The 26,915-nt window shown below is 38.6% G+C and overlaps 1 protein-coding gene across 1 annotated transcript in view; it reads left to right on the top strand.

Moving 5' to 3' along the window:
• rpap1 (RNA polymerase II associated protein 1) overlaps positions 1-26,382 on the top strand; it is a 29,439-nt gene extending 3,057 nt beyond the window's left edge. Inside the window, exons 6-24 of the mRNA XM_051646090.1 lie at positions 150-368; positions 1,914-2,029; positions 4,062-4,160; positions 4,331-4,432; positions 5,099-5,266; positions 5,371-5,550; positions 6,652-6,786; positions 10,254-10,424; positions 10,874-11,031; positions 11,215-11,385; positions 12,048-12,243; positions 14,480-14,589; positions 15,043-15,238; positions 15,364-15,510; positions 15,971-16,113; positions 20,272-21,034; positions 23,491-23,667; positions 25,616-25,672; positions 25,842-26,382. Of these exons, the coding sequence (XP_051502050.1) occupies positions 150-368; positions 1,914-2,029; positions 4,062-4,160; positions 4,331-4,432; positions 5,099-5,266; positions 5,371-5,550; positions 6,652-6,786; positions 10,254-10,424; positions 10,874-11,031; positions 11,215-11,385; positions 12,048-12,243; positions 14,480-14,589; positions 15,043-15,238; positions 15,364-15,510; positions 15,971-16,113; positions 20,272-21,034; positions 23,491-23,667; positions 25,616-25,672; positions 25,842-25,985 (3,452 nt within the window). The 3' untranslated portion in view covers positions 25,986-26,382. The remainder of the gene's footprint in view (positions 1-149; positions 369-1,913; positions 2,030-4,061; positions 4,161-4,330; positions 4,433-5,098; positions 5,267-5,370; positions 5,551-6,651; positions 6,787-10,253; positions 10,425-10,873; positions 11,032-11,214; positions 11,386-12,047; positions 12,244-14,479; positions 14,590-15,042; positions 15,239-15,363; positions 15,511-15,970; positions 16,114-20,271; positions 21,035-23,490; positions 23,668-25,615; positions 25,673-25,841) is intronic.
• The last annotated feature ends 533 nt before the right edge of the window (positions 26,383-26,915 follow it).

The raw sequence follows: 26,915 nt of genomic DNA, 5'->3' as shown, positions 1-26,915 counted from the left end.
TTCCAGGAGCATTTCCCCCTGACAGTTTTAATATCTGGGCCAGTTTTATCACTTTTAGTAGCATTTTTATCCCAAGCCCTGGTTAATTTCTGATCCTGCTTACTACAACTGTGGAATTTGTTTGACCTCACATTGTCCTGTTTTGTCAGACCCTAGACTAGTGGACTTTGTGAGATCTCGGAAGGCAGAGAAAAGCCCAGCCTCTGAGTCAGCATCCGGTTCTGGGCAAAGAGAAGTCTCCCTGAATGAACCTCCACCTAAGAGCACTACTCCAGAGTTAGACCACACAATAAAAGCTCAGGAATCTCAGGGGGTTACCATGGAGGAAGATGAATCAAATGAGCCTGCAGTCCAACCTGCAGTCACAGGTGAGTGAGTGAGAGAGACCTTTATTCAGAAGTGAATGAACTGGGCAGGTACAGGACTCATGATTATGATGCTTTTAAAGACTGAATTTTCTCCTGCTTGGCTGTATTTCCTATTGAAACATGAAGTTTGGGTGGGACAAATCAAAGGGGTCATTCACTTTTTTAAATAGCCAATAATCTTTTGGTACATTGCTACAAACCATGATTTTCTTTACTGTAAGAGAAAGACTTTAAAATGAAATGCGTAAATCAACTTAAAGGGGTAGTTCACCCAAAAATGAAAATTCCCTTATCATTTATTTACCCTCATGCTATCCCAGATGTGTATGACTTTCTTTCACCTGCTGAACACAAACAAAGATATTTAGAAGAATATATGAGCTCTGTAGGTCCATACAATATAAGTGAATGGGTGCCAAAATTTTGAAGCTCCAAATCCACATCAGGTCAACATAAAAGTACTCCAAATGACTCTGGTGGTTAAATCCATATCTTCAGAAGTGATATGATAGGTGTGGGTGAGAAACAGATCAATATTTCCTTTTTTACTATAAATTCTCCTCCCTGCTCAGTCAATCTCCACCTCACTTTTACTTTCCCATTCTTCTTTTCCATTTTTGGTGATTCACATTCTTCGTGCATATCGCCCCCTTCTGGGCAGGGAAGAGAATTTATGGAAAAAAAAGAAAAAAAGACTTAAAAATGTAACTTTTTCTCACCCACACCTATAATATTGTGTCTGAAGATATGGATTTAACCACTGGAGTCATACAGATGACTTATGCTGGCCTCAAAGCTACCATGCAGAAACTTACTGCTACACATGTCTCATTTTGATTCCATTTCTTTGATTTCCTTATTGGTTGTTTTGCAGCAACACAGATCAGATAATATACCATTGCACTGGGATGGAATGTTCTAAGAATGTTATTTACAGAGGACACCATCCATCACCTTCATATCTTTGGTTTTGTCATGTATTTCTAAAAGGCTGTGTTACAGCATCACATTATTCTCATGAAAAAGGCTGAATGGAGTTTTCGGACTGAACTGTATGCATGCAGCATTAGAAAGTTCATCTGATGTACTGGAAGTGGTTTTCTCAATGTTGTCAGCTCAAGTGCACCTGGACTGTTGCCAGTTCTTTATTCACCCTGGACTTGGAACTAGCTGCACATATCCAGGACTGTCCATTTGGCAGATCTATCTGGCTTAGCTGTGTGTCCAGCATGCTCAGGCAGATGCATCAATTTCAATTAGTCTGATTAGACCAGAGTTAGCTGGAGCAAGCACCAATTCATTTTAGTGTAATAGAGATAAGAGGGACTCATTGACATTTATAGATAAGACACACCTTGGGTCACTGTTCAGAAAACTGGAGTTGCATTGCAGTCAGTTGGTAGTATTTAGTGTGTCAGCATACATGGGAAGGAATAGAGTGTATAGCTAGCTAAAAGTTGGATGGGCTTGTGGTGTTTTTTTCTTGTTTTCTTTAAATTATTATTAATGCTATCATTTAGAATATGGGTATTGCTTTTTGAATAGTGGATGAGCTGCCCATCAAGCTGCAGAAGGAGTGGCTTCACATGGACAAGGTGGAGCCAGAAAAACTGGAATGGACAAGAGACCTGCCTCCACCAATGAGGCAGAGCACCAAAAAGGTACAAACGAAACCTTGGAGAAAATTTAATTAGTGTTTTAAAATTTGGTGCATAAAATGGGCTAAATAATCCCATTGACATACACTGAAAGATGATCCCAAGCCATATAGGGGTGACTGTCCTTCAGAGTGAGCAGGGCTTAGGGGTGATTACTTTCGACTGGAATTCACCCAGTATCATAGAGTTGGTCTCTTTTGAAGTGATACTCTAACAAACACCCAGAACAACACTATGGGAATCGTAAGAAATTTAGTGAGTGCAGTTCCAATTCTGATTCCTCTTAATGATTCCAGATCCTTAACGGTTCCATTAATGATTCTTTAGTACTTTCTAGGAATAATTTATTTGTACAATTATTTGTAAATAAGAAATGCAGTTCTCAATGCCCTCAGCAGATTTCAAAAGAACAACTTAAGCAGTTAGTTAAATACAGTTTTGTAATAAATTCAATTGATCCTCGCTATACAGTACTGTCTAAAAGTTTTAGGCAGTGATAAAAAAAAATTATATTGAGGACTTTGTTAAAAGAAGTTATACTGTAAATAATTTTTATTCTTCAGCTAACTTCATACAAAGTGCAGTAACCATAAAACAACAAAATCAATATTTAGTGTGACCACCTAATACCTTTAAAGCAGCACCAGTTCTTCTAGGTTCACCTGGACAGTTTTTCTTGTTTTTTGACAGATAGGATGTTCCAAGCTTCTTGGAGAACTGCAACAGTTCTTCTATCTATTTAGGCCATCTCAATTGCTTCTGTTTCTTCATGTAAAACCAGACTGATCAAATTATGTTGAGATCCGGGCTCTGTGGGGCAATGCCATCTCTTGCAGGACTCCTTGTTCTACATCTATTTTATTTTATTTGCAAAAGGAATATTTGGGAATCTAAAACTGATGTTTCCTATTGACACACTAAAGCAGAAGATATGTAATAACCGTCTTAAAGGAAAAGTTCACCAGAAGTGTATGACTTCTGCTGAACACAAACAAAGAGTTTTAGAAAAATATCTCGGCTCTGTAGGTCCTCACAATGCAAGTGAATAGTGACAAGGACTCAGAAGATCCAAAATGGACATAAAGGCAGCATAAAAGTAATCCATATGACTCCAGTGGTTAAATCCTAATCTTCTGAAGCGATATGATAGATGTGGGTGAGAAACAGATCAACATTTATGTATTTTATTTTTTTTACTATAAATTCTTCTCGAGATATTTATGAAGAACGCAAATCGGCAAAAACAAAAGAAAAAAGTGTGAAAGTGAAAGTGGAGATTGAGAGTAAAAAAAAAAAAAAAAAGACTTAAATATAGTTCTGTTTCTCACCCACACTTATCACATCTCTTCTGAAGATATGGATTTAACCACTGGAGTTGTATGGATTACTTTTCTGCTACTTTACTTTTTGGACCTTTTGATTTCTGGTCACCATTCACTTGTATTGTGAGGACCTAGAGAGCTGAAATATTCTTCTAAAAATCAGTTTGTATTTAGCAGAAAAAAGAAAGAAATGGAGAGAATTTTCCTGGCGAATTATCCCCTCAAGACAAAAGTTTTTCTGAAATATCTAATGTGCCTAAGACTTCTCCACAGTACTGTATATTAAATAAAAATTCTAAACAAATAAAAAATGTGATAACATGTTTAATTCATCCATTTAGTATTGTATAAAATTCGACTTTTTACAACAGTACTCGTTTGTATTTTTAACTAAACATTGTCATTAAACAACCAGTCAGGAACTGCACTGATTGATTGAAGTCTCACAAGCCTTAAGTATAATATTACATAGCACAATTACAGTACTTATTTCATTTTGAGGTGGACTTGACGAAAGAGTCATTCATATGGGAATCGGATGACACTGGTCAAGCTGCATGTTTTACTTTAACTAAAACTAACCGACTCATACAAGTAATTTGTTCAGGAATTGGTCATTTTGACTTCACTGGTTGGTAAAATTAGGCAGAGATGTGAAATGTTCTATTGTAGTCTGTGCCCCTGTGTGTATGAATGCTTCATCATGTTTTCAGGCTATGCAAGCCCGTTTTGACTTTACTGGCACTCTCATCCCACCAACCAAAGACTTGCCCACCCATCTAGGCCTGCATCACCATGGAGAGGAGCCAGAGGTTAGTGGGTTCCTTTATCTACTAAATTTTCTTCAGACTCAGAGCTGGCAGTGAAATAGAACTGATCCCAGTAATACATTTAAAGGGTGCCTGTATTAGTCAAATGCAGACATTTGTCAATGATTTATATGTGTTATACTAACCATCATTTTCTGTCTTTCCTGTTCCAGCTGGCTGGCTACTCACTGCAGGAATTGTTCCTCTTGTCCCGCAGTCAGCTGAACCAACAACGGAATCTGGCCGTCAGCACTCTTGCTAACATCCTGACGAAAGTAAATAAAACTGAAAACTTAGAAGTTCATTGAATCAATTTTAATATTGAATTCAATTTGAAATTGAATCACAGACTTTCTGGAATACTTGATTCTGATTGGACAATCAAGGCAATGAGTAGTCATACATTTTTAACTGTATAATTGACAGATGTCCATGGCAACTGCATTAGTTTTGTGATACTTGTGTCACTCCATGGCTTTCTTTTCTTGAACAATTTCAACGCAGATCAAAATTTTATATCCATTTATTTCTTTAGTAAGTAGCCATGTAATAAGTGGGATAACAGCCAGTCATTATCGTAAAATAAACCCCTTTCACGGTGATGCAAGACGCCTTTGCTTTGTGTTGGGTCCTGAGCACCATGCCAGGGTGCATTATTCCTTATAGGAATTCATTTTTGCTGGGACAGAAGAGAGAGAGAGAGCAAATTCTGGGTACATTCATATGTAAGCGATTAGAACAGAAAGCATTTAAATAAAATATTTTACTCTTGTGAAAAGAAACAAGTATGTCAGGTGAAAACCTTTTGTACTCCAGCAATAGATGGTAGATAAATATCTATGTCATATTCCAGAACTGGTTAACTGTTTCTCAAATGTAACATTTTCGTTCTTTAGATTTGCCACTTATAAATGCTATTTAACTGTATGGTTTATCTTCAGGCCCGTGCCGGTGAGTACACGTCCTCTCTGAAGGGCAGCGTTGTGTCCTCTTTACTGGACGCAGGACTCCTCTTCCTTCTGCGTTTCTCCCTGGATGACAGTGTGAAGGGAGTCATGTCAGCAGCTGTGCATGCATTACAAGCTCTGCTGGTTTCATCTGAGGATGAAGTGAGCAAAAATCATATTGTGAATAATTTCTGTTAGAAGCCGGAGTTATGCACCTTTAATGGAAACAGAAAGTTCCTGACTAGTTTCTGATTTTTCCCATCCAGGAGTGCTTAGACAACACTTTCCCTTGGCTGCTTGGGATGGCCACCTTTCCTTTGCTGCCCACAGCTCAGGAGAATGAAGATGAAGATGATGAAGGCCTGGATGAGTGCATGAAAGAGACAGCTATAGAGAAAGAAGAAAAGCAGGCAGATCATGATGTTGCTAGGCAGGATGTTGTCAAGGTAACTGATGGTCTAATGCTGCATTCCATTCAAGTCTGAAGTTGGAATTTCAATGGATTGCCATTTAAAGGGTTAGTTCACCCAAAAATGAAAATTCTCTTATCATTTACTCACCCTCATGCCATTCCAGATGTGTATGACTTTTAGTTCTTCTGCTGAACACAAGATAATTTTTAGAAAGTCATCTCAGTTCTGTAGATCCATACAATGCAAGTGAATTGTGATCAGACATTTGTTGCTCCAAAAATCACATAAAGAAAACATAAAAGTAATCCATGTGACTCCAGTGGTTAAATCAATATCTTCAGAAGCAATATAATAGGTGTGGGGGAGAAACAGAACAATATTTAAGTCCTACTAATTTAAACTAAACAGGCACCACATGTGACTTTCAGATGTGAAAGTGAAAGTGGAGATTTAGAGTAAAAAAAGGACTTGATCTGACTTTGATCTGTTTCTCACCCACACTTATTACATTGCTTCTGAAGATATGGATTTAACCACTGGAGTCACATGGATTACTTCACTTTTAATAAAAACCTGTTTAGCAAACATTTGCAGAGTCAGGTGTTCAAAACAAAACTAAAAATTATACTCTCTTTTGATAATCGTACAGCTGTTCAACAGATGCTAGCATTGCAACAACGTTTATCAGTTTGGTTGCTAGGAGAAGTATCTGGTGACAGTTTAACACCTGCTAAACTAACGGGAACATTGCCGTTTTGTTTTCTTATATATCATCTTCCGAGCATGGGGTGATGGAATGCCTTGAAGATCAAGTCGTTAATCCCATGTCCGACTTTGAATAGAACACAGCAAAAGAGTGAAATCCAAAAATAAAGACAACGTCTTGTTTCCTCTAAAATATGTTGTCAAAACAGTAAAAAAAAAAAAAAAAAAAAGATTAAATCCTGCAAAATTTCTGCTGTTACATTTTCCATGCATTTCCATTTATGTAGAATTACTGAAATAGTTACAATTTAAGACAAAGCAAGTGCTCATACCAGATTGCTAGTATCACTGATAGCACTTAATTCCAGGTTGGGAAGGCCGAATATCTCAGAGTTTCAACGTCCTATCTGATTCTTGTGTTGTTCTCAGGGCTTTCTAAAGATGCAGGGTCTTTCTCGGCTGCGCTACATTCTGGAGGTTGTGCGACCCTCTCCACGGGTTGTTCTTGATACTCTCGAGGTTCTGATCCGAATTGCTCGTCACTCGTCCGCAGCAGCTATACAGGTAAACATGAGCTGAACCCTGATCCAAAATTTGTGTGAGTGATACTATTGCATACCTGCTGTTTCCTTGTTATCACCAACACATCAGCACTATGTTTTCAAATTACTAGGGCTGTCAAAGTTAAAATGTTAATGCATGCGATTTAATTAAATAAATTTATTTAAAAAAATTATTTTTTTTAACGCTGTACCCATATTTAGTCAGTTTGGCATTATAACTGTCTCGTTTACAGAACACTTGTAAATTACATCCATGGGGGGAGTTTTTTTTATTATTATTTAATTATTACAGATTAGCATTGAGCTGCATGTGTTTTACCACCAGTTTCCATTGCGTTTTCATGAATTTTGAGTAATGAGTGAGATGATTAAACAGCAATGTTGTTGCTATTACAGTACATCTGCACAAAGGCCGTTTCCACGTGGTATTAAGATGCATTTTTGGTCCGATCACAAGTAGTCAGCTCTAAATACAGGTGGAAACGCGGTCTGAAATGTTTTGTGATTGGATCATAAAAACCACATACAGAGGTAGTCAAAAATGCATGTGACCACATCACATTTGAGGTGTGAAACGCAATCGTCCTGAATGCATCCTGGACAGCAGCGAAGCGCCACCCCTCACCAGTCAATCAAACGCTTTGCTAAAACTAGAGTTTTAACTTTACCGGTTGCGTGCAACTTTAAAAGCAATTAACTGTCAGAAATGTGAAAAAGCAAATACATAGTATACAAGGATGAGAACTTCACAGAACTTCTTCAGCTTGTCTGATATCAAAATGCAGGGACACAGATGACAAGCACACACATCTGAAACTCAGGTTAATGCTAACATAAGGATGAATTCTGCTCGAAATGTTGCGTTTAGATTACATTTCAGCTGCATTTGGGAGAAAGAGTGTGCCGTTTTTTTCTGTGCTTTCTTTGTCTTTTATGCGGTTTATTATAAGGCAGTAACACACTGATATATTGATTGATGTCGTCATGAAATCATTGACCCTACCCTCGAAATGAGGAACACGTCTCGGCTGACCACATGTGATTGGATCACCGAAAACGCATTTTAATACCAGGTGGGAACAGGGCCAAAGTTCCAAGTGTAATAATTACACCTGTTAATTATTTTTCTTAAAAAGAAACTGAATGCGTTAACTATGAAAAATATTGTAATGATTAATCAATTAAATATAAATGGAATGACAGCCCTACTAATTAGTAAAGTTTCATCGACTGTACTGTTGCAATGTAGCCTAATTTATGCTAATATAATTTGCTCAGAGTTTTTAATTTTCTCTTTGTATCATTTTTTATTACAGGGTACCTACCCATAGGTTCTTAAAAAGTCTTACATTTACTGTTTAAAATTTAAGGCCATAAGCAAGTGCATTTTTTTACTGAATTTACGATGTTACACATATATTCATAAACGTGTTCTTCCGAAATGCAAATGCTGTTATTCTGCGCCTCTGTAAGCGAGCGATGCACTAACACTAACGCTCCTGTTTATAATCAACAAAGCTGTCAACGTTGCAATTTGCAAGCGCTCAAGGTTGGAGCGGTCTTTGACGCCTTTCAAATCGTGGCGCTTCCTTATTTCACATCACCTTTGACAAGAATTGTAAAGCTAACAGAACTACTCCGCTGCAGAGTTACACCTGCTATATCTCTCATCTCCTCCTCTCTATCTGATATATACAGTTGAAGTCAGAAGTTTACACACACTTAGGTTGAAGTCATTAAAACTAATTTTTTAACCACTCCACAAATGTAATATTAGCAAACTATAGTTTTGGCAAATCGTTTAGGACATCTACTTTGTGCATGATACAAGTAATTTTTCCAACAGTTGTTTACAGACAGATTGTTTCACTTTTAATTGACTATATCAGAAATGTACATACACTAAGTTAACTGTGCCTTTAAGCATCTTGGAAAATTCCAGATAATGATGTCAAGCCTTTAGCCAATTAGCTTCTGATAGGAAGTGTACTGAATTGGAGGTGTACCTGTGAATGTATTTTAAGGCCTACCTTCAAATTTAGTGCCTCTTTGCTTGACATCATGGGAAAATCAAAATAAATCAGCCAAGACCTCAGAAAAAACTGTGGACCTCAATAAGTCTGGTTCATCCTTAGGAGCAATTTCCAAATGCCTGAAGTTACCATGTTCATCTGTACAAACAATAGTATGCAAGTATAAACACCATGGGACCATGCAGCCATCATACCGCTCAGGAAGGAGACGCATTCTGTCTCCTAGAGATGAGCGTAGTTTGGTGTGAAAAGTGCAAATCAATCCCAGAACAACAGCAAAGGACCTTGTGAAAATGCTGGAGGAAACAGGTAGACAAGTATCTATATCCACAGTAAAACGAGTCCTATATCAACATATGTCTACATAACCTGAAAGGCTGCTCAGCAAGGAAGAAGCCACTGCTCCAAAACTGCCATAAAAAATCCAGACTACAGTTTGCAAGTGCACATGGGGACAAAGATCTTACTTTTTGGAGAAATGTCCCCTGGTCTAATGAAACAAATATTGAACTGTTTGGCCATAATGACCATCATTATGTTTGGAGGAAAAAGGGTGAGGCTTTCAAGCTGAAGAACACAATCCCAACCATGAAGCATGGGGGTGGAAGCATCATGTTATGGGGGTGCTTTGCTGCAGGAGGGACTGGTGCACTTCACAAAATAGATGGCATCATGAGGAAGGAAAATTATGTGGATATATTGAAGCAACATCTCAAGACATCAACCAGAAAGTTAAAGCTCGGTTGCAAATGGGTCTTTCAAACGGACAGTGACCCCAGGCATACCTCCAAAGTTGTAGCAAAATTGCTTAAGGACAACAAAATCAAGGTATTGGAGTGGCCATCACAAAGACCTGACCTCAATCTGATAGAACATTTGTGGGCAGAACTGAAAAAGCATGTGTGAGCAAGGAGGCCAACAAACCTGACTCAGTTACACCAGTTCTGTCTGGAGGAATGGACCAAAATTCCAGCAACTTATTGTGAGAAGCTTGTGGAAGGCTACCCAAATCATTTGACACAAGTTAATCTATTTAAAGGCAATTTGACCAGGAAATGTTTTCTACGATTAGATGTCAGGAATTGTGAAAAACTGAGTTTAAATGTATTTGGCTAAAGTGTATGTAAACTTCTGACTTCAACTTCTGACTTCATCTGCACCCAAGAATTTCACACACCATTGCACTTGTGTATATGGCTGTGTGACAATAAAGTGATTTGAAATGCACAATAAAATATAAAAAAAAACATGTCCATAGACATCCAAGTAGCCTCAGTGGTTTTATATTCACCTGCTAATTAATTATTTAATGTTTTTTTCATTATTGCGAAAGTGGTCTTAAATATTTCTTTTATTTGGCCTTAAAGTCTTAAATTTCATTTCTTCAAACCTGCAGATACCCCGTATTAACATGCAAACCTTTGTGTACTCTTAGATCTTGGACTGCCCACGGCTGATGGACACGGTGATTTCTGAGTTTCTGCCATGCTCATGGGCTCCTCCCTCTTCACAGATTCCGTCGTCTCTGTATGGTCTGCCTGTTGCCTTGGCAATGAAGCTGCTTCGAGTTTTAGCAAGTGCTGGGAGGCATGCTTGTGCAAGAATAGTGAGTATCCAGTGAGTGGTGTAGGTTAACAGTGTCAAGCACCCACTAATTGTAAATGATTATGATAATTGTTAGAAGATTGACAGATCTCCGACCCACTTTAGTAAACGATTATGATACTTATTACAAGATTGAGAGGCCTTCCCCTACTTAGATGTCAAGTCATAGTTTTGCATCAATGTCTACTGTGTATATGTTCACACAACAACAACATCTTAACCAGTGGCATGAGTTTAGGGCGGAGCTGTCTGTTTAAACAGTGGTTTGGGAAACCTGTTTGAAAACAGCCATAAGTTTTGCAGGTTTGTTTTGTGACATTAGTGGCACAAACATTACACACTTCTGTGTCTGAAGTTCTTATACCTTTTTAATTGTATATTTTGTCCAGACAAATTAGCATTTGATATATTAAAATAAAAGCCTGGCCACACCACGTTTGTGTGTCTTAGCTGAATTCTCTTGGAGGAAAGGAGCTTTTGTCACGTTTTGTTGTTGCGGAACCATCAGAGATGTTGCTGGAAGCAGGTGAAGCACTTCGCTGCAGTACCGAGGCACTGAGGCTGTTCGCAGTGGCTGCAAGCTACGGACAGGCCTGCAGTCTGTATACGTAAGAGTGACTTTTTCCATTTCCTTTTCCAATTATTAAAATATACTGCAGTTGTTATAATGTTATGTAAATGAATTGCTACCAATGTTGGTATTGAGATGGTGACAAATCATATGCAGATGTGTGAGTTTTGGCTACATTTGGTTTTAGTGATTGAAGAATCTGGTGTCTCATTCATTGTAGAGACTTTTATCCTGTCTTGGTGAAGAGGTTGCAGGCTGGGAGCTGGCTTTGTGCTTCCTCGGAGGCTGTGCTATCTCTGGAGCTGGAAAGAGTAAGAGCTCTGCTGGTGCTGCTGACTTGGGTCACTCAAACGGCAGGCTGCCATGAAGAGCTGCAGAGAGGCCTGGTCAGGTGAGACTATCATGAAAAAAGCTACACTTTTGGAAAACATTGACACTCTAACCACATAAATTTAAATTTCATGGCTTTTGTTTTGATCCCCCCCCCCCCCCCCCCAAACAAACAGTAAAATCATTGTTTACCCATTATGTTGATAATTTTAATTAATTATATTACAAATTATATTTAAGTGTCATCTGATTAGTCTGTGACTGATTTTAAACAATAGATAACATTTATTATTTTAAAATATTTTAAAGGATTATTATTATTAATAATAATTAATGATTATCATAATAATAATAATGATTATTATTATCATAACAATTGCTTTTGTTCTTCATCTGTAAGTCACTTTTGATAAAAGCATCTGCTAAATGACTAAATGTAGTTATTATTATTATTATTAATAATAGTAATACTCATAATAATAATCAAAGAGCTTAACTATTTTCTGTTAAATGAGGCTATAAAAAATGAATTGTCAAGAACATTGAAATCACTTGGTAAGATTAGCAGCTGTTTTAATGTTTTACTTTTTGTTAAAAGAATGTAGGAGGATTTTTCTTTGTTCCACAACAATATTTTTATCTTGTTCATTAATCTTGTACTTTCATTTGTTTATTATACAATTTTGATATTGTTTTAGTCAGTTTTGCTGTTTCCATTGACAGTTCTCAGGGTACAGAGTGCCCTCCACCTGCTCCTGTTACATGGAGTCATGTGAGCGGTCTGAAGCCCACTGTCATTGGCTTACTCAAGGGCTGTGTGAGAGCTCTTGATGACCCAGGACGAATGTCAAGTGCACTTATCCTGCTTCCATCCTACCTGCTCTATATGGAGACATATTATTCACAGCTCAGTGTGCAGGTCAGTGTTCCTGTGAAAGACATGAAAAATCAAAGCCAATGTCACACGTGATCTGCCTAAACAAATGGATTTTAAAGCAGCCTTGTTCCTTTGGAGGAATGTTTTGCCTAAGTGGTAATAAAATGGTCATACATAAAGTTTTTTTAAATGCTTAACTGTACATCAGATTCCACAATTTCTATTGTAAATGGTTTGAAGTGTGTTTTTGCAAAAAATGCATCACTGGTTTATAAATATACAGTTTACATACACTTAGGCTGAAGTCATTAAAACTCATTTTTTAACTACTCCACAGATTTAATATTAGCAAACTATAGTTTTGGCAAATTGTTTAGGACATCTACTTTGTGCATGACAAGAGTAATTTTTCCAACAATTGTTTACAGACAGATTGTTTCACTTTTAATTGACTATATCACAATTCCAGTGGGTAAGTTTACATACACTAAGTTAACTGTGCCTTTAAGCAGCTTGGAAAATTCCAGAAAATTATGTCAAGCCTTTGGACAATTAGCTTCTGATAGGAGGTGTACTGAATGTACCTGTGGATGTATGTTAAGGCCTACCTTCAAACTCCTTGCCTCTTTGCTTGACATCATGGGAAAATCAAAAGAAATCAGCCAAGACCTCAGAAAAAAAAAAATTGTGGACCTCCACAAGTCTGGTTCGTCCTTGGGAGCAATTTCCAAATGTCTGAAGGTACCACATTCATCTGTACAAACAATAGTATGCAAGTATATCACCATGGGACCATACAGCCATCATACTGCTCAGGAAGGAGACGCATTCTGTCTCCTAGAGATGAACGTAGTTTGGTGCGAAAAGTGCAAATCAACCCCAGAACAACAGCAAAGGACCTTGTGAAGATGCTGGAGGAAACAGGTAGACAAGTATCTATATCCACAGTGAAACGAGTCCTATATCAACATAACCTGAAAGGCTGCTCAGCAAGGAAGAAGCCACTGCTCCAAAACCGCCATAAAAAAAACAGACTACAGTTTGCAAGTGCACGTGGAGACAAAGATCTTACTTTTTGGAGAAATGTCCTCTGATCTAATGAAACAAAATTGTAACTGTTTGTCCATAATGACCATCGTTATGTTTATAGGAAAAAGGGAGAGGCTTGCAAGCCGAAGAACACCATCCCAACCATGAAGCATGGGGGTGGCAGCATCATGTTGTGGGGGTGCTTTGCTGCAGGAGGGACTGGTGCACTTCACAAAATAAATGGCATCACGAGAAAGGAAAATGATGTGGATATATTGAAGCAAAATCTCAAGACATCAGTGAGGAAGTTAAAGATCGGTCGCAAATGGGTCTTCCAAATGGACAATGACCCCAAGCATACCTCCAAAGTTGTGGCAAAATGGCTTACAGACAACAAAGTCAAGGTACTGGCCATCACAATGTTGATATTGGGCCATCACAAAGCCCTGACCTCAGTCTGATGGGCCAAAATTCCAGCAATTTATTGTGAGAAGCTTGTGGAAGGCTACCCAAAGCATTTGACCCAAGTTAAACAATTTAAAGGCAATGCTACCAAATACTGTCAAAGTGTATGTAAACTTCTGACCCACTGGGAATGTGATGAAAGAAATAAAAGCTGAAAGAAATCATTCTCTCTACTATTATACTGACATTTCACATATTTTAAATAAAGTACTGATCCTAACTGACCTAAGACAGGGAATGTTTTCTACGATTAAATATCAGGACTTTTTATAAAAATACAGTTTAAATGTATTTGGCTAAGGTGTATGTAAACTTCTGACTTCAACTGTATGCCTTAATGATATGTCAAACTTTAGGAGCTCATTCCAAACATTCAAAGTGGATATTCAGTGGTATATTCAGATCAAAACTGCCCTGAATCAAATGTTCTGCTGAGATAAACAATTCAAAAGCGCCCAAATCTGAGAGATTATTTTACTTTGTTCAGCGTATTTGCAAGTCATGTCCCTGAAGACAAGATAGTGCCTTCTATGTAAAAATAGCTGCTGATAATGTAACCACAAAAATATCTTACAATTTTATATATATTTTTAACTCTTAGTAGAGCTTGAGTGCTATGCACATAGTCTCTGGTGCATTTATCAACACAGAGGCCTTCTCACTGATTCTCTTAGGGTGTAATGTGCAGATACCTTCCATTTAAATAAAACAGTCAATTGCATGTGTAATTTGCACAATCTTTACATTAAATGTTTGGTTTTTTGTTTTCCACTGGTTGTTTTAGAGTTCTTTTCAGCCAGTACAGTGTCTACAGGAACTGGAGTCATTAACTTCAGAGGTGCTTCTGCCGCTGATATCACATCAGGCCATGATGAATATGATCAGCAGCTTCAGGTGGGGTGTTGACTTGCCTGCTTAGTGTTCTGAGATGGACCAAATGTGTATTTATTAGATTATTTAATTCACCAGTTCCCCCCCAAATAAATCAGTTACACGCTTTTAGAAAACACAATCACTTGTAATACTGTATTTCAGAGGCATTTGCATTAATAAAGTAGCTAAATGAAGTTAGCAGTTACAGTATGTACAGTTAATAATATTTATGTTGTTGCTAAACAAAGTAAAATGTCCTAACTGTTTTTACCACAAAATCAAATCTATCTGTGGACTATATGTTTTAGTCTTTTTAAAATATTTCTGAGCTGATTATTGAATAGATAGTATGTTAGAATTGAGAATCATATTTTTATCCTAATTTTAAAGTCTGCCTTATTAACGAATTTCTGGCCATGCAAGGCATAAATATTGAATAAGTGGATGATGGATTATGTTATCCTGCTGCTGCAGATCTAGTTCTGTGATCTGTAACCCTGGGCTTAGTGCTACTGGTTGGGAGGTTGTGCCCAGTTTGCCAGGACTTGGCTGCTCAAAGCTAAAGACTACCAGCACTCTGGCAGGACCCAACTCCCTTCTGTTTCTCCCTACTGCCCTCCTAAACCTGCTGAACACCATCACCTCCATCCACAAAGGCCTAACTAAGAGGGTAGTTTTGCTTTAGTTCAACTGTTTTCATGGTAAATCAAAAATAAAATTATGCTGCCAATTAGTGTTAAATTAACCTACAATTTTTCTCTGTCTCTTCTCTTTTTTTATTCTTTCTCTCATCAGTTCAGCTCTCTGCTCCTTTCTGACTCTGTGCTGTGTTATCTGCGGGCTTGTATCGGAGCTATGCCCTCTGTTTCTCACACAAGCGCCTGGATTCTTCGCCATGAGCACCACCTGCTGTATCTGTTACTCAGACTCGCTCACAAGCTGGTACTGTAACCTCTACATTTAAATACCCCATTTGTAGGTGTTTTTTACATGCTTTTTATCCATATTGAGAATTATAAATACATTTAATAGATTTCATTGTGTTTAATTGACATTTTCGGACCTGAAAAAGGTTGTTTCAAAAGCATGATGGTGTTTCCTTAAAGCATTTGATCATGTATTTTAATTGGTTTGCTTTCAGTAGGGTGAATTAAGTCAGTCTGGGACATTTTTTTTCTTTTTTCCCCCCACTTTCAACTTCTGCACTGTACTGTTATTGTCACCCCAAAACTTCAGAACAACAAATGGGGCTACCACATGACAACCCAGCTAGAATTAGTTTATGCTAACAAAGACTTGCTTATGAGTTTAGGTGTCCCACATTACCATTGTCCCACATTTCTTTAATTCACCTTATTAATTGCAACACATGACTTGAACTCTGTTACTGAAATACCTTTAGGTCCCAGTTAACCCAGAGGTTGCCAAAAACGCCTCCTTGTTCCACCTAGTATCCTTGGCTTTAGTGTCCTGGTTGCTTCCTGGCTGTGAATACCTGGCACATGAACTCATGTCCACCATGATCTTTAGCCACAGCCTCCTTCCGTAAGTATTTAGTGAAGCTTTACTATACACTTCTGTCCTGTCAATGTTTGCCTTACAGTCTTTGTGGTCTTTAAAGGAAAAGTTAACCCAAAAATGAAAATTCTCTCATCATTTACACACCTTCATGCCATCCTAGATGTGTATGACTTTATTTCATCTGATGAACACAAACAAAGATTTTTAGAAACATATCTCAGCTCTGTAGGTCTATTCAATGCATGAATGGTGACCAGACCTTTTTAGCTCCAAAAATCACATAAAGGAAATATAAGTAATATTTAATACTCCAGTTGTTAAATCTATATCTTCAGAAGCGATATAATAGGTGTGGGTTAGAAACAGATCAAAATGTATGTCCTTTTTTTTTAACTCTAAATCTCCACTTTCACTTTTACACCTGAAAGTCACATGTGGTGCCTGTTTAGTTTTACTTTCACATATGAAAGTCAAAGAAAGAAAAGTCTTACACATCTGCGATGGCATGAGGGTGAATAAATGATGACAGAATTATCAGTTTTGGGTGAACTATCCCTTTAATGCAATACAATTTATTCATTTATATGTATGGTTTAGGTGTCCAAATGCTTTTTTGGGTCTCTGTAAATGTCCCATAATTATATCATTTATTTAATTACAAGTGAGTACTGAACCAATTCAGTCCTCATTTCTTATTTTGAGCTTAAGTACTGATAAGAGGTAGTACAGGTGCATACAGTTCGGAGGGCTTTAGGATGTGATTTATTGAGAATCAATTGGAGTCTGTAGTATCTCAGTGTCATGTGATTGTTCATGTCTATTTTGTAGCTTTGATCTGAAATGGTAGAATTAATATTCTTGACAAACAGTGTGGAGGCCTCTTCAGACATCTTTCCTTAATTGCAACCAGATAAAAGCTTAAACACGATGGGGGAGATTGTATAAAGGGTCTCCAGTCTTAAACTGCTCAGGTGGCTGTACAGTATATTTAGATTTAAATGCATGTTATTATGGTGTTGCTTGCATTTTGATGGTGTTAACTTTTTGTAAAGATGTTGATCTCCATGAGTTTTCAATTTACATACATTTCAAGCAAGTCTGAGCAAACCAGATGTGAACTCTTGCACTCTGAAAATGAATCACAGATTTTAGGTTTCAGGTTCCCTGCTTTTTCAGCTGTAGTACCACATCCAACTCACAAGAGGGCAGCAAATAGTGCTTCAAATAGGATATAGCCATTCCATGGACAGTTGACTTCAGCGGTCATTATCTGTTAACAAATCCTTCATTTTGTGTATCCTTACAGAACACTTAAGCTATAAGGTTTTTAATGAACATAGTCATGGCTAAAGGTTGTTGTGAGGCAGGAGAATAACTACATTCACAATATAGCATATTATAAGGCCTAGTGTGCCTTATTTCTTTTATAAAATAAAAATAAAAATAAATATTTAGGACATCATTTTTCATTAAATGTTAATTTGCTATGGTAATTAAGTGCCATTTTTCTACTAATAGATATAGACCTTGACATGTAAACCTACCTAGTGCTAAGCTTAATAGACAGTGATATATGCATCATAATACAAAATGACTGAAACACTGTCCTAACCAATCAGCATCCGTGAATGGAACTATCGTTTTATGTTAATTATTATTATTAATTAGTTATTTTTAATAAATAAAAAAGTGTCTGAAAACTTTAAGTATTGGCTACTTTCATGGTTCTTGTAGTAATGAAAATCCTGGAAATAGAGAATAGGCATGGACATTTTTGCAGTGAATATACAACATGTTCTGCTCAAAAATAATTAATCGGACAGATATTCCTCTTCTGTAGAGTAAAAGCTATAGTGCCATAGTGAGTCCCATTTGTGAGTGAATTGTTCTTTTGAGTCAGTTATTTTCAATTAATCTGTCAAATCATTTCACAAATTGGTCTAATTGATTCTATAGTGAATCTGTATGCATTTGAATAAAAAAATTTTTTATTAGAAAATACATTACATTGTTGAATTACCTTATGAATTTAAAGGTAAGTAAAACATGTTTTTTTGTTTTTGTTTTTTTTTATATATACTTATTTCAAATCACATGATTGCAACATGCTCCAAAAAGTTGGGACTTTCGAGTGTTTACCACTGTGTAACATCAACAATTCTTCTAGTAACACTTAAGTGTTTGGGCAGTGATGACACAAGTTTGTTAAATTAAGCAAGCAGAATTCCCCCCCATTGATCCTTTATGCAGATCTTCAGCTGCGCAGTTTACAAGGCCTTCGTTGTCGTATTTTGCGCTTCATAAAGCGCCACACATTCTCAATTGGAGACAGTTTAGGACTGCAGGCAGGCCAGTCTAGCACCCACACTATCTGCTTACACAGCCATGCACTTGTAATCCAGGCAGTATACAGTGTTCTGCTGAAAAATGCAGGGAAAAGACGCCATTTGGATGGCAGCATATGCTGCTCCAAAATTTGTACATCTCTTTCTGTTTTAATGGTTCCCTCACAGATGTAAAAGTTACCCATGCCATGGGCACTGACACACCCTCATACCATGACAGCCACTGGCTTTTGGACCTGACGCTGATAACAGCATGGAGATCCTTTTCCTCTTTGGCCTGGAGAACATTATGGCTGTTTTTTCGAAAAACTATTTGAAAAGTGGACTCGTCAGACCACAGTACACAGTACACCTTCCATCTCAGATGAGACCGAGCCCAGAGAAGTCGCCGGCATTTTTGGACAGTGTTGATGTATGACTTCTGATTTGCATACCTTCTGCTTTGCCAGCCTTAACTTGCATCTGTGGATGCAGCGGTGAATGGTGTCGACTGACAAAGGTTTACTGAAGGATTCCTGAGCCCGTGTCATGAAATCCATTACAGAAGCAGGATATTTTTTTTATTTTGTATTTTTGGTATTTTCTCCCCTTTTTCTCACCAATTTGGAATGCCAAATTCCCAATGCTGTCTAAGTCCTCGTGGTGGCGTAGTGACTCGCCTCAATCCGGGTGGCGGAGGATGAATCTCAGTTGCCTCCACGTCTGAGACGTCAATCCGTGCATCTTATCACGTGGCTTGTTGAGCGCATTACTGCGGAGACATAGTGCTTGTGGAGGCTTCACGCCATCCACCGCGGCATCCACGCACAACTCACCACATGCCCCACTGAGAATGAGAACCACATTATAGCGACCACGAGGAGGTTACCCCATGTGACTCTACCCTCCCTAGCAACCGGGCCAATTTGGTTGCTTAGGAGACCTGTCTGGAGTCACTCAGCACGCCCTGGATTCGAACTTGCGAACTCCAGGGGTGATAATCAGCATCTTTACTCACTGAGCCTCCCAGGCCCCCCGACACATGACGGTTTAAGACAGTGATGTATAAGGGATCGGAGATCATGCACATTCAGAAATGTTTTTTCGGCCTTGCGCTTTACACACTGAGATTTGACCAAATTCCTTGAATCTTTTAACTGTATTGTGCAATGTAGAGGGTGAAATGCCCAAAATCCTTCCAATTTGTCTATTGAAACCACTGTTTTGAAAACGCTGGATTATTTGCTGATGTATCTGTTGGCAAATTGGTGAGTCTCTCTCAGCCCATCCTAGCTGTTGAAGGACTAGGCTTTTTTGGAGGGTCCTTAAATACTGTAACACAATTGCCTCACCTGTTTAACATCTCCTGTTTCACATCACCTTGTTATTTCAACTCATCAGATTGCTATTAGTCCTAAATTGCCTTTGTCTCAAAGTGGAGTGTGTTGTAATCATCTCATTTTAAATGAGTGTATATAAAAAAACAAATAAATTCATAAGGTAAAACATCAAAGAATGTGTTGTTGTTGTGCTTTCAATATAGCACAGGGTGAATCGAATTTACACAAATCACTCCTTTTTGTTTCAACTCAATTAGCATTTTCCATACTGTCCCTACTTTTGGAATTTGGGTTGTAATATACCATATATTTATACTGTAATATATTTTTACATTTAGTCATGTAGCAGACACTTTTATCCAAAGGGACTTTCAAATGAGAAACATAAGGAATGTGTTATACTAAAATCAACCATACCTGCAGTACCATGCTGCCAAGTTCTATTTTTCTTTGCCATAAAGGGATTTACCTGTTTTTACTTCTGTAATCAGGAGTCATTTTTGTTTTTTCATGTTTAGTGAGGGTGGTAGTGGTGAACCAGATGTTACTGCATTGGCTGAGCTGCAACTTAAGGAGAAGACTTCACCTAGCATTGGTTCTCTCCTCCACAATGCTCTTCTTCACTTACCCTCCATCCGAGGTTGCTACCTCACCCATCTTGCACACATGGAACCTGCTGTCCTTGTATCCCGTGACCGGTACCTCGGCCGAACTCTTTTTGTCAGTTCTCATTTCCTACCTGAGCTTACTGGTCCCTCTTTGCCATCTGATTGGCCCTTCTTACCACTCATCAGCCTGTATGAGCAAATGAGATTGTCGGGTGGCGAGGGACAGCAGGTTGAGTCTCTCCCAGCTGGATTAGTGCAGTCAGCCACTCACTGCCTTCAATGGGTCCTTGTTCTGGAAAGCTGGAGGGAGCAGGTGCTTCAGGTAGTGCCACCAGCTGCTAAGTTAGCCCGGCTGGCCTGTGTCTTCCTGTGTTCCAGTGACCTTTTCCTTGAACGGCCCGTGCAAGAGCTTACCTGGGCAATGTTTCGCAGGCTGACACGGCCGGCCCAGCTGGAGGCGCTGGATCTAGTCTCACCTCCACCAGGCTTGGCGTCCTTTCATGACCTGTATTCGGCTCTGCTGTCCCAGTATGAGGCGGTGTCATTTGGTGACCCACTCTTTGGCTGCTTCATGCTGCTGCCTCTACAGCGATGCTACAGTGTCACCATGAGGCTGGCTGTGTTTGGGGAACATGTGGGGATGCTGCGATCACTGGGGGTCTCACTGCAGCAGGTAAGGGGGTTTTATCATTAGACATGCTACGTCCAACATCGTATGTCTTGCCTCAGATCATATTGTATAAAAGCTTTGCCATGCCTTGAACAACTTATGCATGATTATGGGAACAGTGCAGTTGTGTTCTCATTCCAACTCTGGGCATCTAGGGCTGCAATCCAATTCAAGCTGAGATTTGAACTGTAAAGCCTAGTTTTCAAGGTCACTAGAAAATTGAAGCTTCATCTTAAAGGCGCACTCAATAATATTTTCCGCATTAATAAAGTTTTACAAAATGAGGGGATGGGTAGCTTAGTGAGCACTGACGCTGACTACCGTGACTCCAGCCAGGTCTCCTAAGCAACCAAATTGGCCCGGTTGCTAAGGAGGATAGAGTCACATGGGGTAACATCCTCGTGGTCATGATTAGTGGTACTCGCTGTCAGTGGGGCGCGTGGTAGATTGTGCGTGGATCGTGGAGCATAGCATGAGCCTCTACATGCTATGAGTCTCCACGGTGTCGCACATGGCGAGCCACGTGCCAAGATGCGTGGGCTGACTATCTCTGAAGGCATCTGAGAGTTGTCCTCTGCCACCCAGATTGAGGTGAGTAACCGTGCCACCACGAGGACCTAGTAAGCAGTGGGAATTGGGCATGCGTGGGCATGAGAAATAATTTTGAAACACATATATAAAATCATAAGCACTTACATAAGATGAAGACTCCAGTCATATCATCAACCTACTGTATATAAAAGTATAATATATAAATCTCAGTAACCACCCTGTTATTGAACACTTTCACTCATGGATTAAATTAATCTTTGCTGACTGTGAATAGTGATCATCCATACCCCTAGGTGTCAGTGTAAATCCAGGACAACTGCCATATTGACCAGCACAATTTAAACAAAAAATTACTGAGTGCAACTTTAAGGAAGCCCTGTATATTTAGGCTGATGGAGGTGCACCGGATCAGACATGTTTCTTGTTTCTTAATATTTCTTGTTCTTGATTTCAAAAACAAAGCACAATAAAATAGAACAGACAGTTGGACTTTTTTTTTATTTTTTTTTTTTACTTTTTTTTTTTTTTTTTACCACAGAAAGAAGTCTGTGTGAATTTGTATGGCTGTAGCAGCAGAGTTTTAACAGGGATGAATTTAAAGACAACATTTCGATTTTTACCTAGGGATGTGCCAGGGTGGTTGACTAATCGACTAGTTGTTAAACAACCAACTAGTCGATTAGTGGGGTCGACTAACAATAGCTTGCTGTGCTTTAACAGTGAATAACAGTCAGCCTTGTTAAACCCTTTTCTAGAAGTCTCTTTAATGTTTTAGGTTTATTCTTTTTATGCACTGTGTTTACAGAAAATCACTGTTGGACGTTAAATCCTCTGGTGTGAGTAATGTTCCTGTATTTGTGAGGTGCTGTGGAGAGATACAAGTCTTTTGCTGATTCTGTCTGAAACTGTTTAAATAAATGTTTGCTGTAAAAAGGTTTAAACTTCTGGATGTTGTGACCTTTTTTTTTCTCTCCCCTTTTCTCCCCAATTTGGCATGCCCAATTCCCAATGCGCTCTAGGTCCTCGTGGTGGCGTAGTGACTCACCTCCTGGCAGAGGACGAATCTCAGTTGCCTCCGTGTCCGAGACAGTCAATCCACGCATCTTATCACGTGGCTTGTTGAGCGTGTTACCGCGGAGACATAGCGCGTGTGGAGGCTTCACGCTATTCTCCGCGGTGTCCACGCACAATTCACCACATGCCCCACTGAGAGCTAGAACCACATTAAAGTGACCATGAGGAGGTTACCCCAATGTAACTCTACCCATCCTAGTATCCGGGCAAATTTGGTTGCTTAGGAAGCCTGGCTGGAGTCACTCAGCACGCCCTGGGGCACGCCTTGAGGTTGTGTACCAGCAATCTTAAAGTTATTTGCTTTTTAATGCGTGCGCAGCGAGGATCGCCCTGAAGGAATAAGCATAAGTGGTTTTGTGCCTCTGTATTGGAGCCTTGCTTAATTCTTGCTTTGATAGTTTTGTGCGATAAGAGGTTATAGTTATTCAGCCTATTTATTTGTTGAATATAATTTAGTTACCAGACTGAAGTGCTGCCTTAAGCATCAGTATATCTCTCTGAAATGTGTCTGATCCGGGTCACCTCAACATGATGGAGCCTAAATATGCATGGGTTCATTATCACAGAATAGTCGTTCAGAAAACCCACCGACTAGTCTGTTATTAAAATTTTTAGATTTGCATATCTTTAGTTTTACCATGCCGGCTGTCTAACAGTAAAATCACTGTTGCTTAATTCGCACAGCATGGTAATTAAAGCAATACGGCTAAAAATATCAAAACAAAATATATTTAAGAATACAATTTAGATAAACTAGTTGACCATCATGACAGATGTCAAAACAAAGGCAAAGCATTGCATCTGAAAAGTGTTGATTTGCTTTTCCTGCACAGCTGCCCATTCCGCTGGAGAAGTTCACATCCCCAATGGAGGACTCCCTACCTCTGTTGTGGCTGTACTTTCGGGCACTAGTTACTGGAGCTCTGAAGAGGAACTGGTGTCCTGTGCTGTATGTTGTGGCTGTTGCCCACCTCAATGCATTCATCTTCTCTCAGGATGCCGTGGCAGAGGTAAAGTGCTAGGGCACCAAGACAAAATATAAGCCGGACATGATATGGACAGGTTTTGTTAGATTCACCCTGATATTCTTTTATGATGAATATAAGGGCATCAGAAGTTGAAGTCAGATGTCTGTATGAAATAGGGTTGCCACGGTGTACGGTGTTACCAGTTTTACTTGGTACAAGGGACCACACCGGTGTGAAATTTTATACCGGGTAAAAGGGGGAAACATTATGAATGGAACTTCCAATATCAATACAATAGCCTAACAGATAGAATAGCCTAAAATAAAGAATAGATGCCTAATGAAGAGTTTGCGACCCATGATAAATGAACCTAAATAACACATTGAAAGCCAGATGTTCTTTATCAAATTACACAGGCAGCAAAGTACACGAACTGACAGAAGATGTTTAATTGCAGGTAGCGAATATAATATGCATGGTGGGTAACTGTAAGACATCTCGGATTTGGAATGACACAAGAAATGCTGTTTGACACAGACATGTGCTTGAATAAACACACTTTATTATATTTTTAAGAACAGATCACAGAAAAGCTGTCTGTGCGCATGTATGACACGCTGTTTGTTCAGAGGTGTGCAGTCTCGTGGAACACGCGTATGTAAAGGGTTCTCACTCTTTGTTATTTTGCAAGAGTAGTATCGTCTATGACAGCTGTTCTCAACCTTTTTTTGATGAACCCCCCCCCCCCCCCCCCAAAAAAAAAAAACCTAAAACACAAAACTCAATATTTGTGTTATTTTCTTAATTTGCTTGATGCAACTTTGATGCATTGCATAATTTTAAAGTTTTGTTAATAAATTCAGCAGGCTTACGCATCATGAATGTGAGACCAAACCTTGCGATTCTCGAATTGAAACGGATGGAGGGCTATATCTGGGGCCTATAAAATGAAAATGTGAAAACAGTAACTAATAATAAAAGTGATATTGTTCATATATTTAAAAAATATGTGAAAAGACCAATAATATTGCATATTTTGTCAGACTAAAATGCTCATTCTACATTACAGCATTGATTTTGAGTTGGATGCAGATGTAAATTTACTCGTATCAACAACAGTAAGGTTATCTATAACATCTATAAAAAGTAAACCAGTTTTTTTTCTTACACTCAAAAAATATATATTTTAGCCTATTTTTTAGGATTTACATATTTCTTTTTGACGATTTGACGATGCAATTTGATATTGTGATTTAAAAAAAAAAATAATAATTATATCGTGAACATATTTCTTGAATATCGCCCAGCCCTAGGAGGGAACAAAACAAATTTATTCATTACCTTTCCAAAGCAGCTAAACTCGGTTCTGGGATGAAAGGTAATAAAACGCAAACATTAAACTCGCAACAACCCACAATAAGTGATGTATTTGCTCAGACAACAAAATACCCGACCATGATGGAGAGAATGCACGGATGAAGTAGGTTTGTTGCCAAAGAACAACACACATTTTAATTGCACTTAATTTTTTTTTTCAGTTTCATTTGAATATGTAGTTAAAATAAATGATAAAGTTCAAAGTTTGAAATCAAAGCTGCCTTGCGTTATTGTGTAGGCTATTGCTTAATGAAAATTACCCCATAGAACCACTTAGTGTCCAACCAGCGGTAATAAAGGTGTTAGTCGGTTTGAATGTGAACGCCGTACTAGTGTGAAAATTATGATATCATGGCAAGTCTATGAAAGGTAAAATATATTTTAAGATAGCTTTCTCTGGGGGGAAAAAGGAGTGCTTTCTAGACAGCCGTGGCAAACTGTAATTTATATATGCGAGTGCTCTCTCACTATAGAGCTATACATAATGACAAATGGAGTAGTTTCGTTTGATATATGCTGCAACAGTGAAGCCAATGTGATTGATAGTCTCTTAGTTTTCTTACTGTCATTGTGCTGTGAGTTATGACAATGATTTGACTTACACTCTCTGTAGGAGGTTGATGCTGCACGTCGCAGCATGCTAAGAAAGACCTACTACCTGACAGATGAGGTACCACAAAGCACTCACTTCCACTTTGAAGAGACATTACATTTCCTTTATCATTTAATCGAGCTGCTTTCATCTGCACTATATGTCTCTCTCTCTTGATGTTCTCTGCCTCGCTCTGTTTTGTGTTGTCTACTTCTCAGTGGCACGTCTGGTTTCTTTGTTTCTCCAGGTGTTAAAGAACCACCTGCTTCTTTTCCGGCTGCCCCAGCAGGATGCCGAGCTAGGCTTCAGCACCTATGAACAGCTGCCCCCAATCCGTGCACGCAGGTTGGAAAGCGTTGTGGGAACAGAGGAGAAAGAGGAACAGAGGTGAAGAGTAAAAACCTTATGGTCCCAGATGTACTAGAAGCTCTTCTCCTGGCCTGGGGGATCTAAACAACATGGTCAAAAGTATGTGGACACCCCCTTCTAACTAAAGGGTTTGGCTATTCAAGTAATTTTATGTGGGCAAATCTAAATGCTACACCATCTAATGACTTTAGAGAATTGTGTGCATCCCAAATAAATTAGAGAAAGTTGTTTTTGCATCCCAAAAGGAGTTCACTTGGGTTTGTTTTCACCCGAGTTATTGAAAAAGCCAAACCTGTTCATTAGAAGAGTGTGTCCATGTACATTTGGCTATATAGTGAGTGAACTATCCATGTCTCTTAAGTCATTTATGGCCTTTAAGAGCCAAGCACAGAATTTGAAATAAACTTTTTGTATGTGTATTTCATGAAACTGTGTGGTTCCCTGAACAGAACATTGTCTTCTTTGGGTTTGGCATGGTGCAAATATCATTGCGTACTTTCCAGTAAAATAGTCCAGGTGGCTTATTCTCAATTTTTTTGAAGCCATATGTAGATTTATGATTACAACTGATGGGAAAGAGAGCAGTTAGGTAGATTCCCTGCACTGAAACAACACAACAAATGTTAGTTTAGAGATTCTTTAATTGCAGAAACAGTCATGGGGAATCTCAAATAACTAAATGTTCTTTATTTTTTTTTCAACTAGTACTGAGATGAGTCAGAGAGGCATGAGCAGCATGCTCTACTTATGTCTGTGAAACAAACATCATTCACCCTTCACAATACTTAAATTACCATACCACAAAAGCAGCTTGACCAAAATCAAATATAGAAAATGCCTGTGGGCAAAAATAGATAAAGGGGTATCTGTTTTTTCTCCTTAACTTTGACTTGACCTTTTTTCGATAAAAATATGATTGAAAGCCTTGGTCACTGTTTGATCTTAAAACTAC

This window comes from Myxocyprinus asiaticus, chromosome 20 (assembly GCF_019703515.2).
Source record: "Myxocyprinus asiaticus isolate MX2 ecotype Aquarium Trade chromosome 20, UBuf_Myxa_2, whole genome shotgun sequence".
In the NCBI taxonomy this organism is placed as follows: Eukaryota; Metazoa; Chordata; class Actinopteri; order Cypriniformes; family Catostomidae; genus Myxocyprinus; species Myxocyprinus asiaticus.
This window is presented reverse-complemented; position numbering and strand designations above follow the sequence as displayed.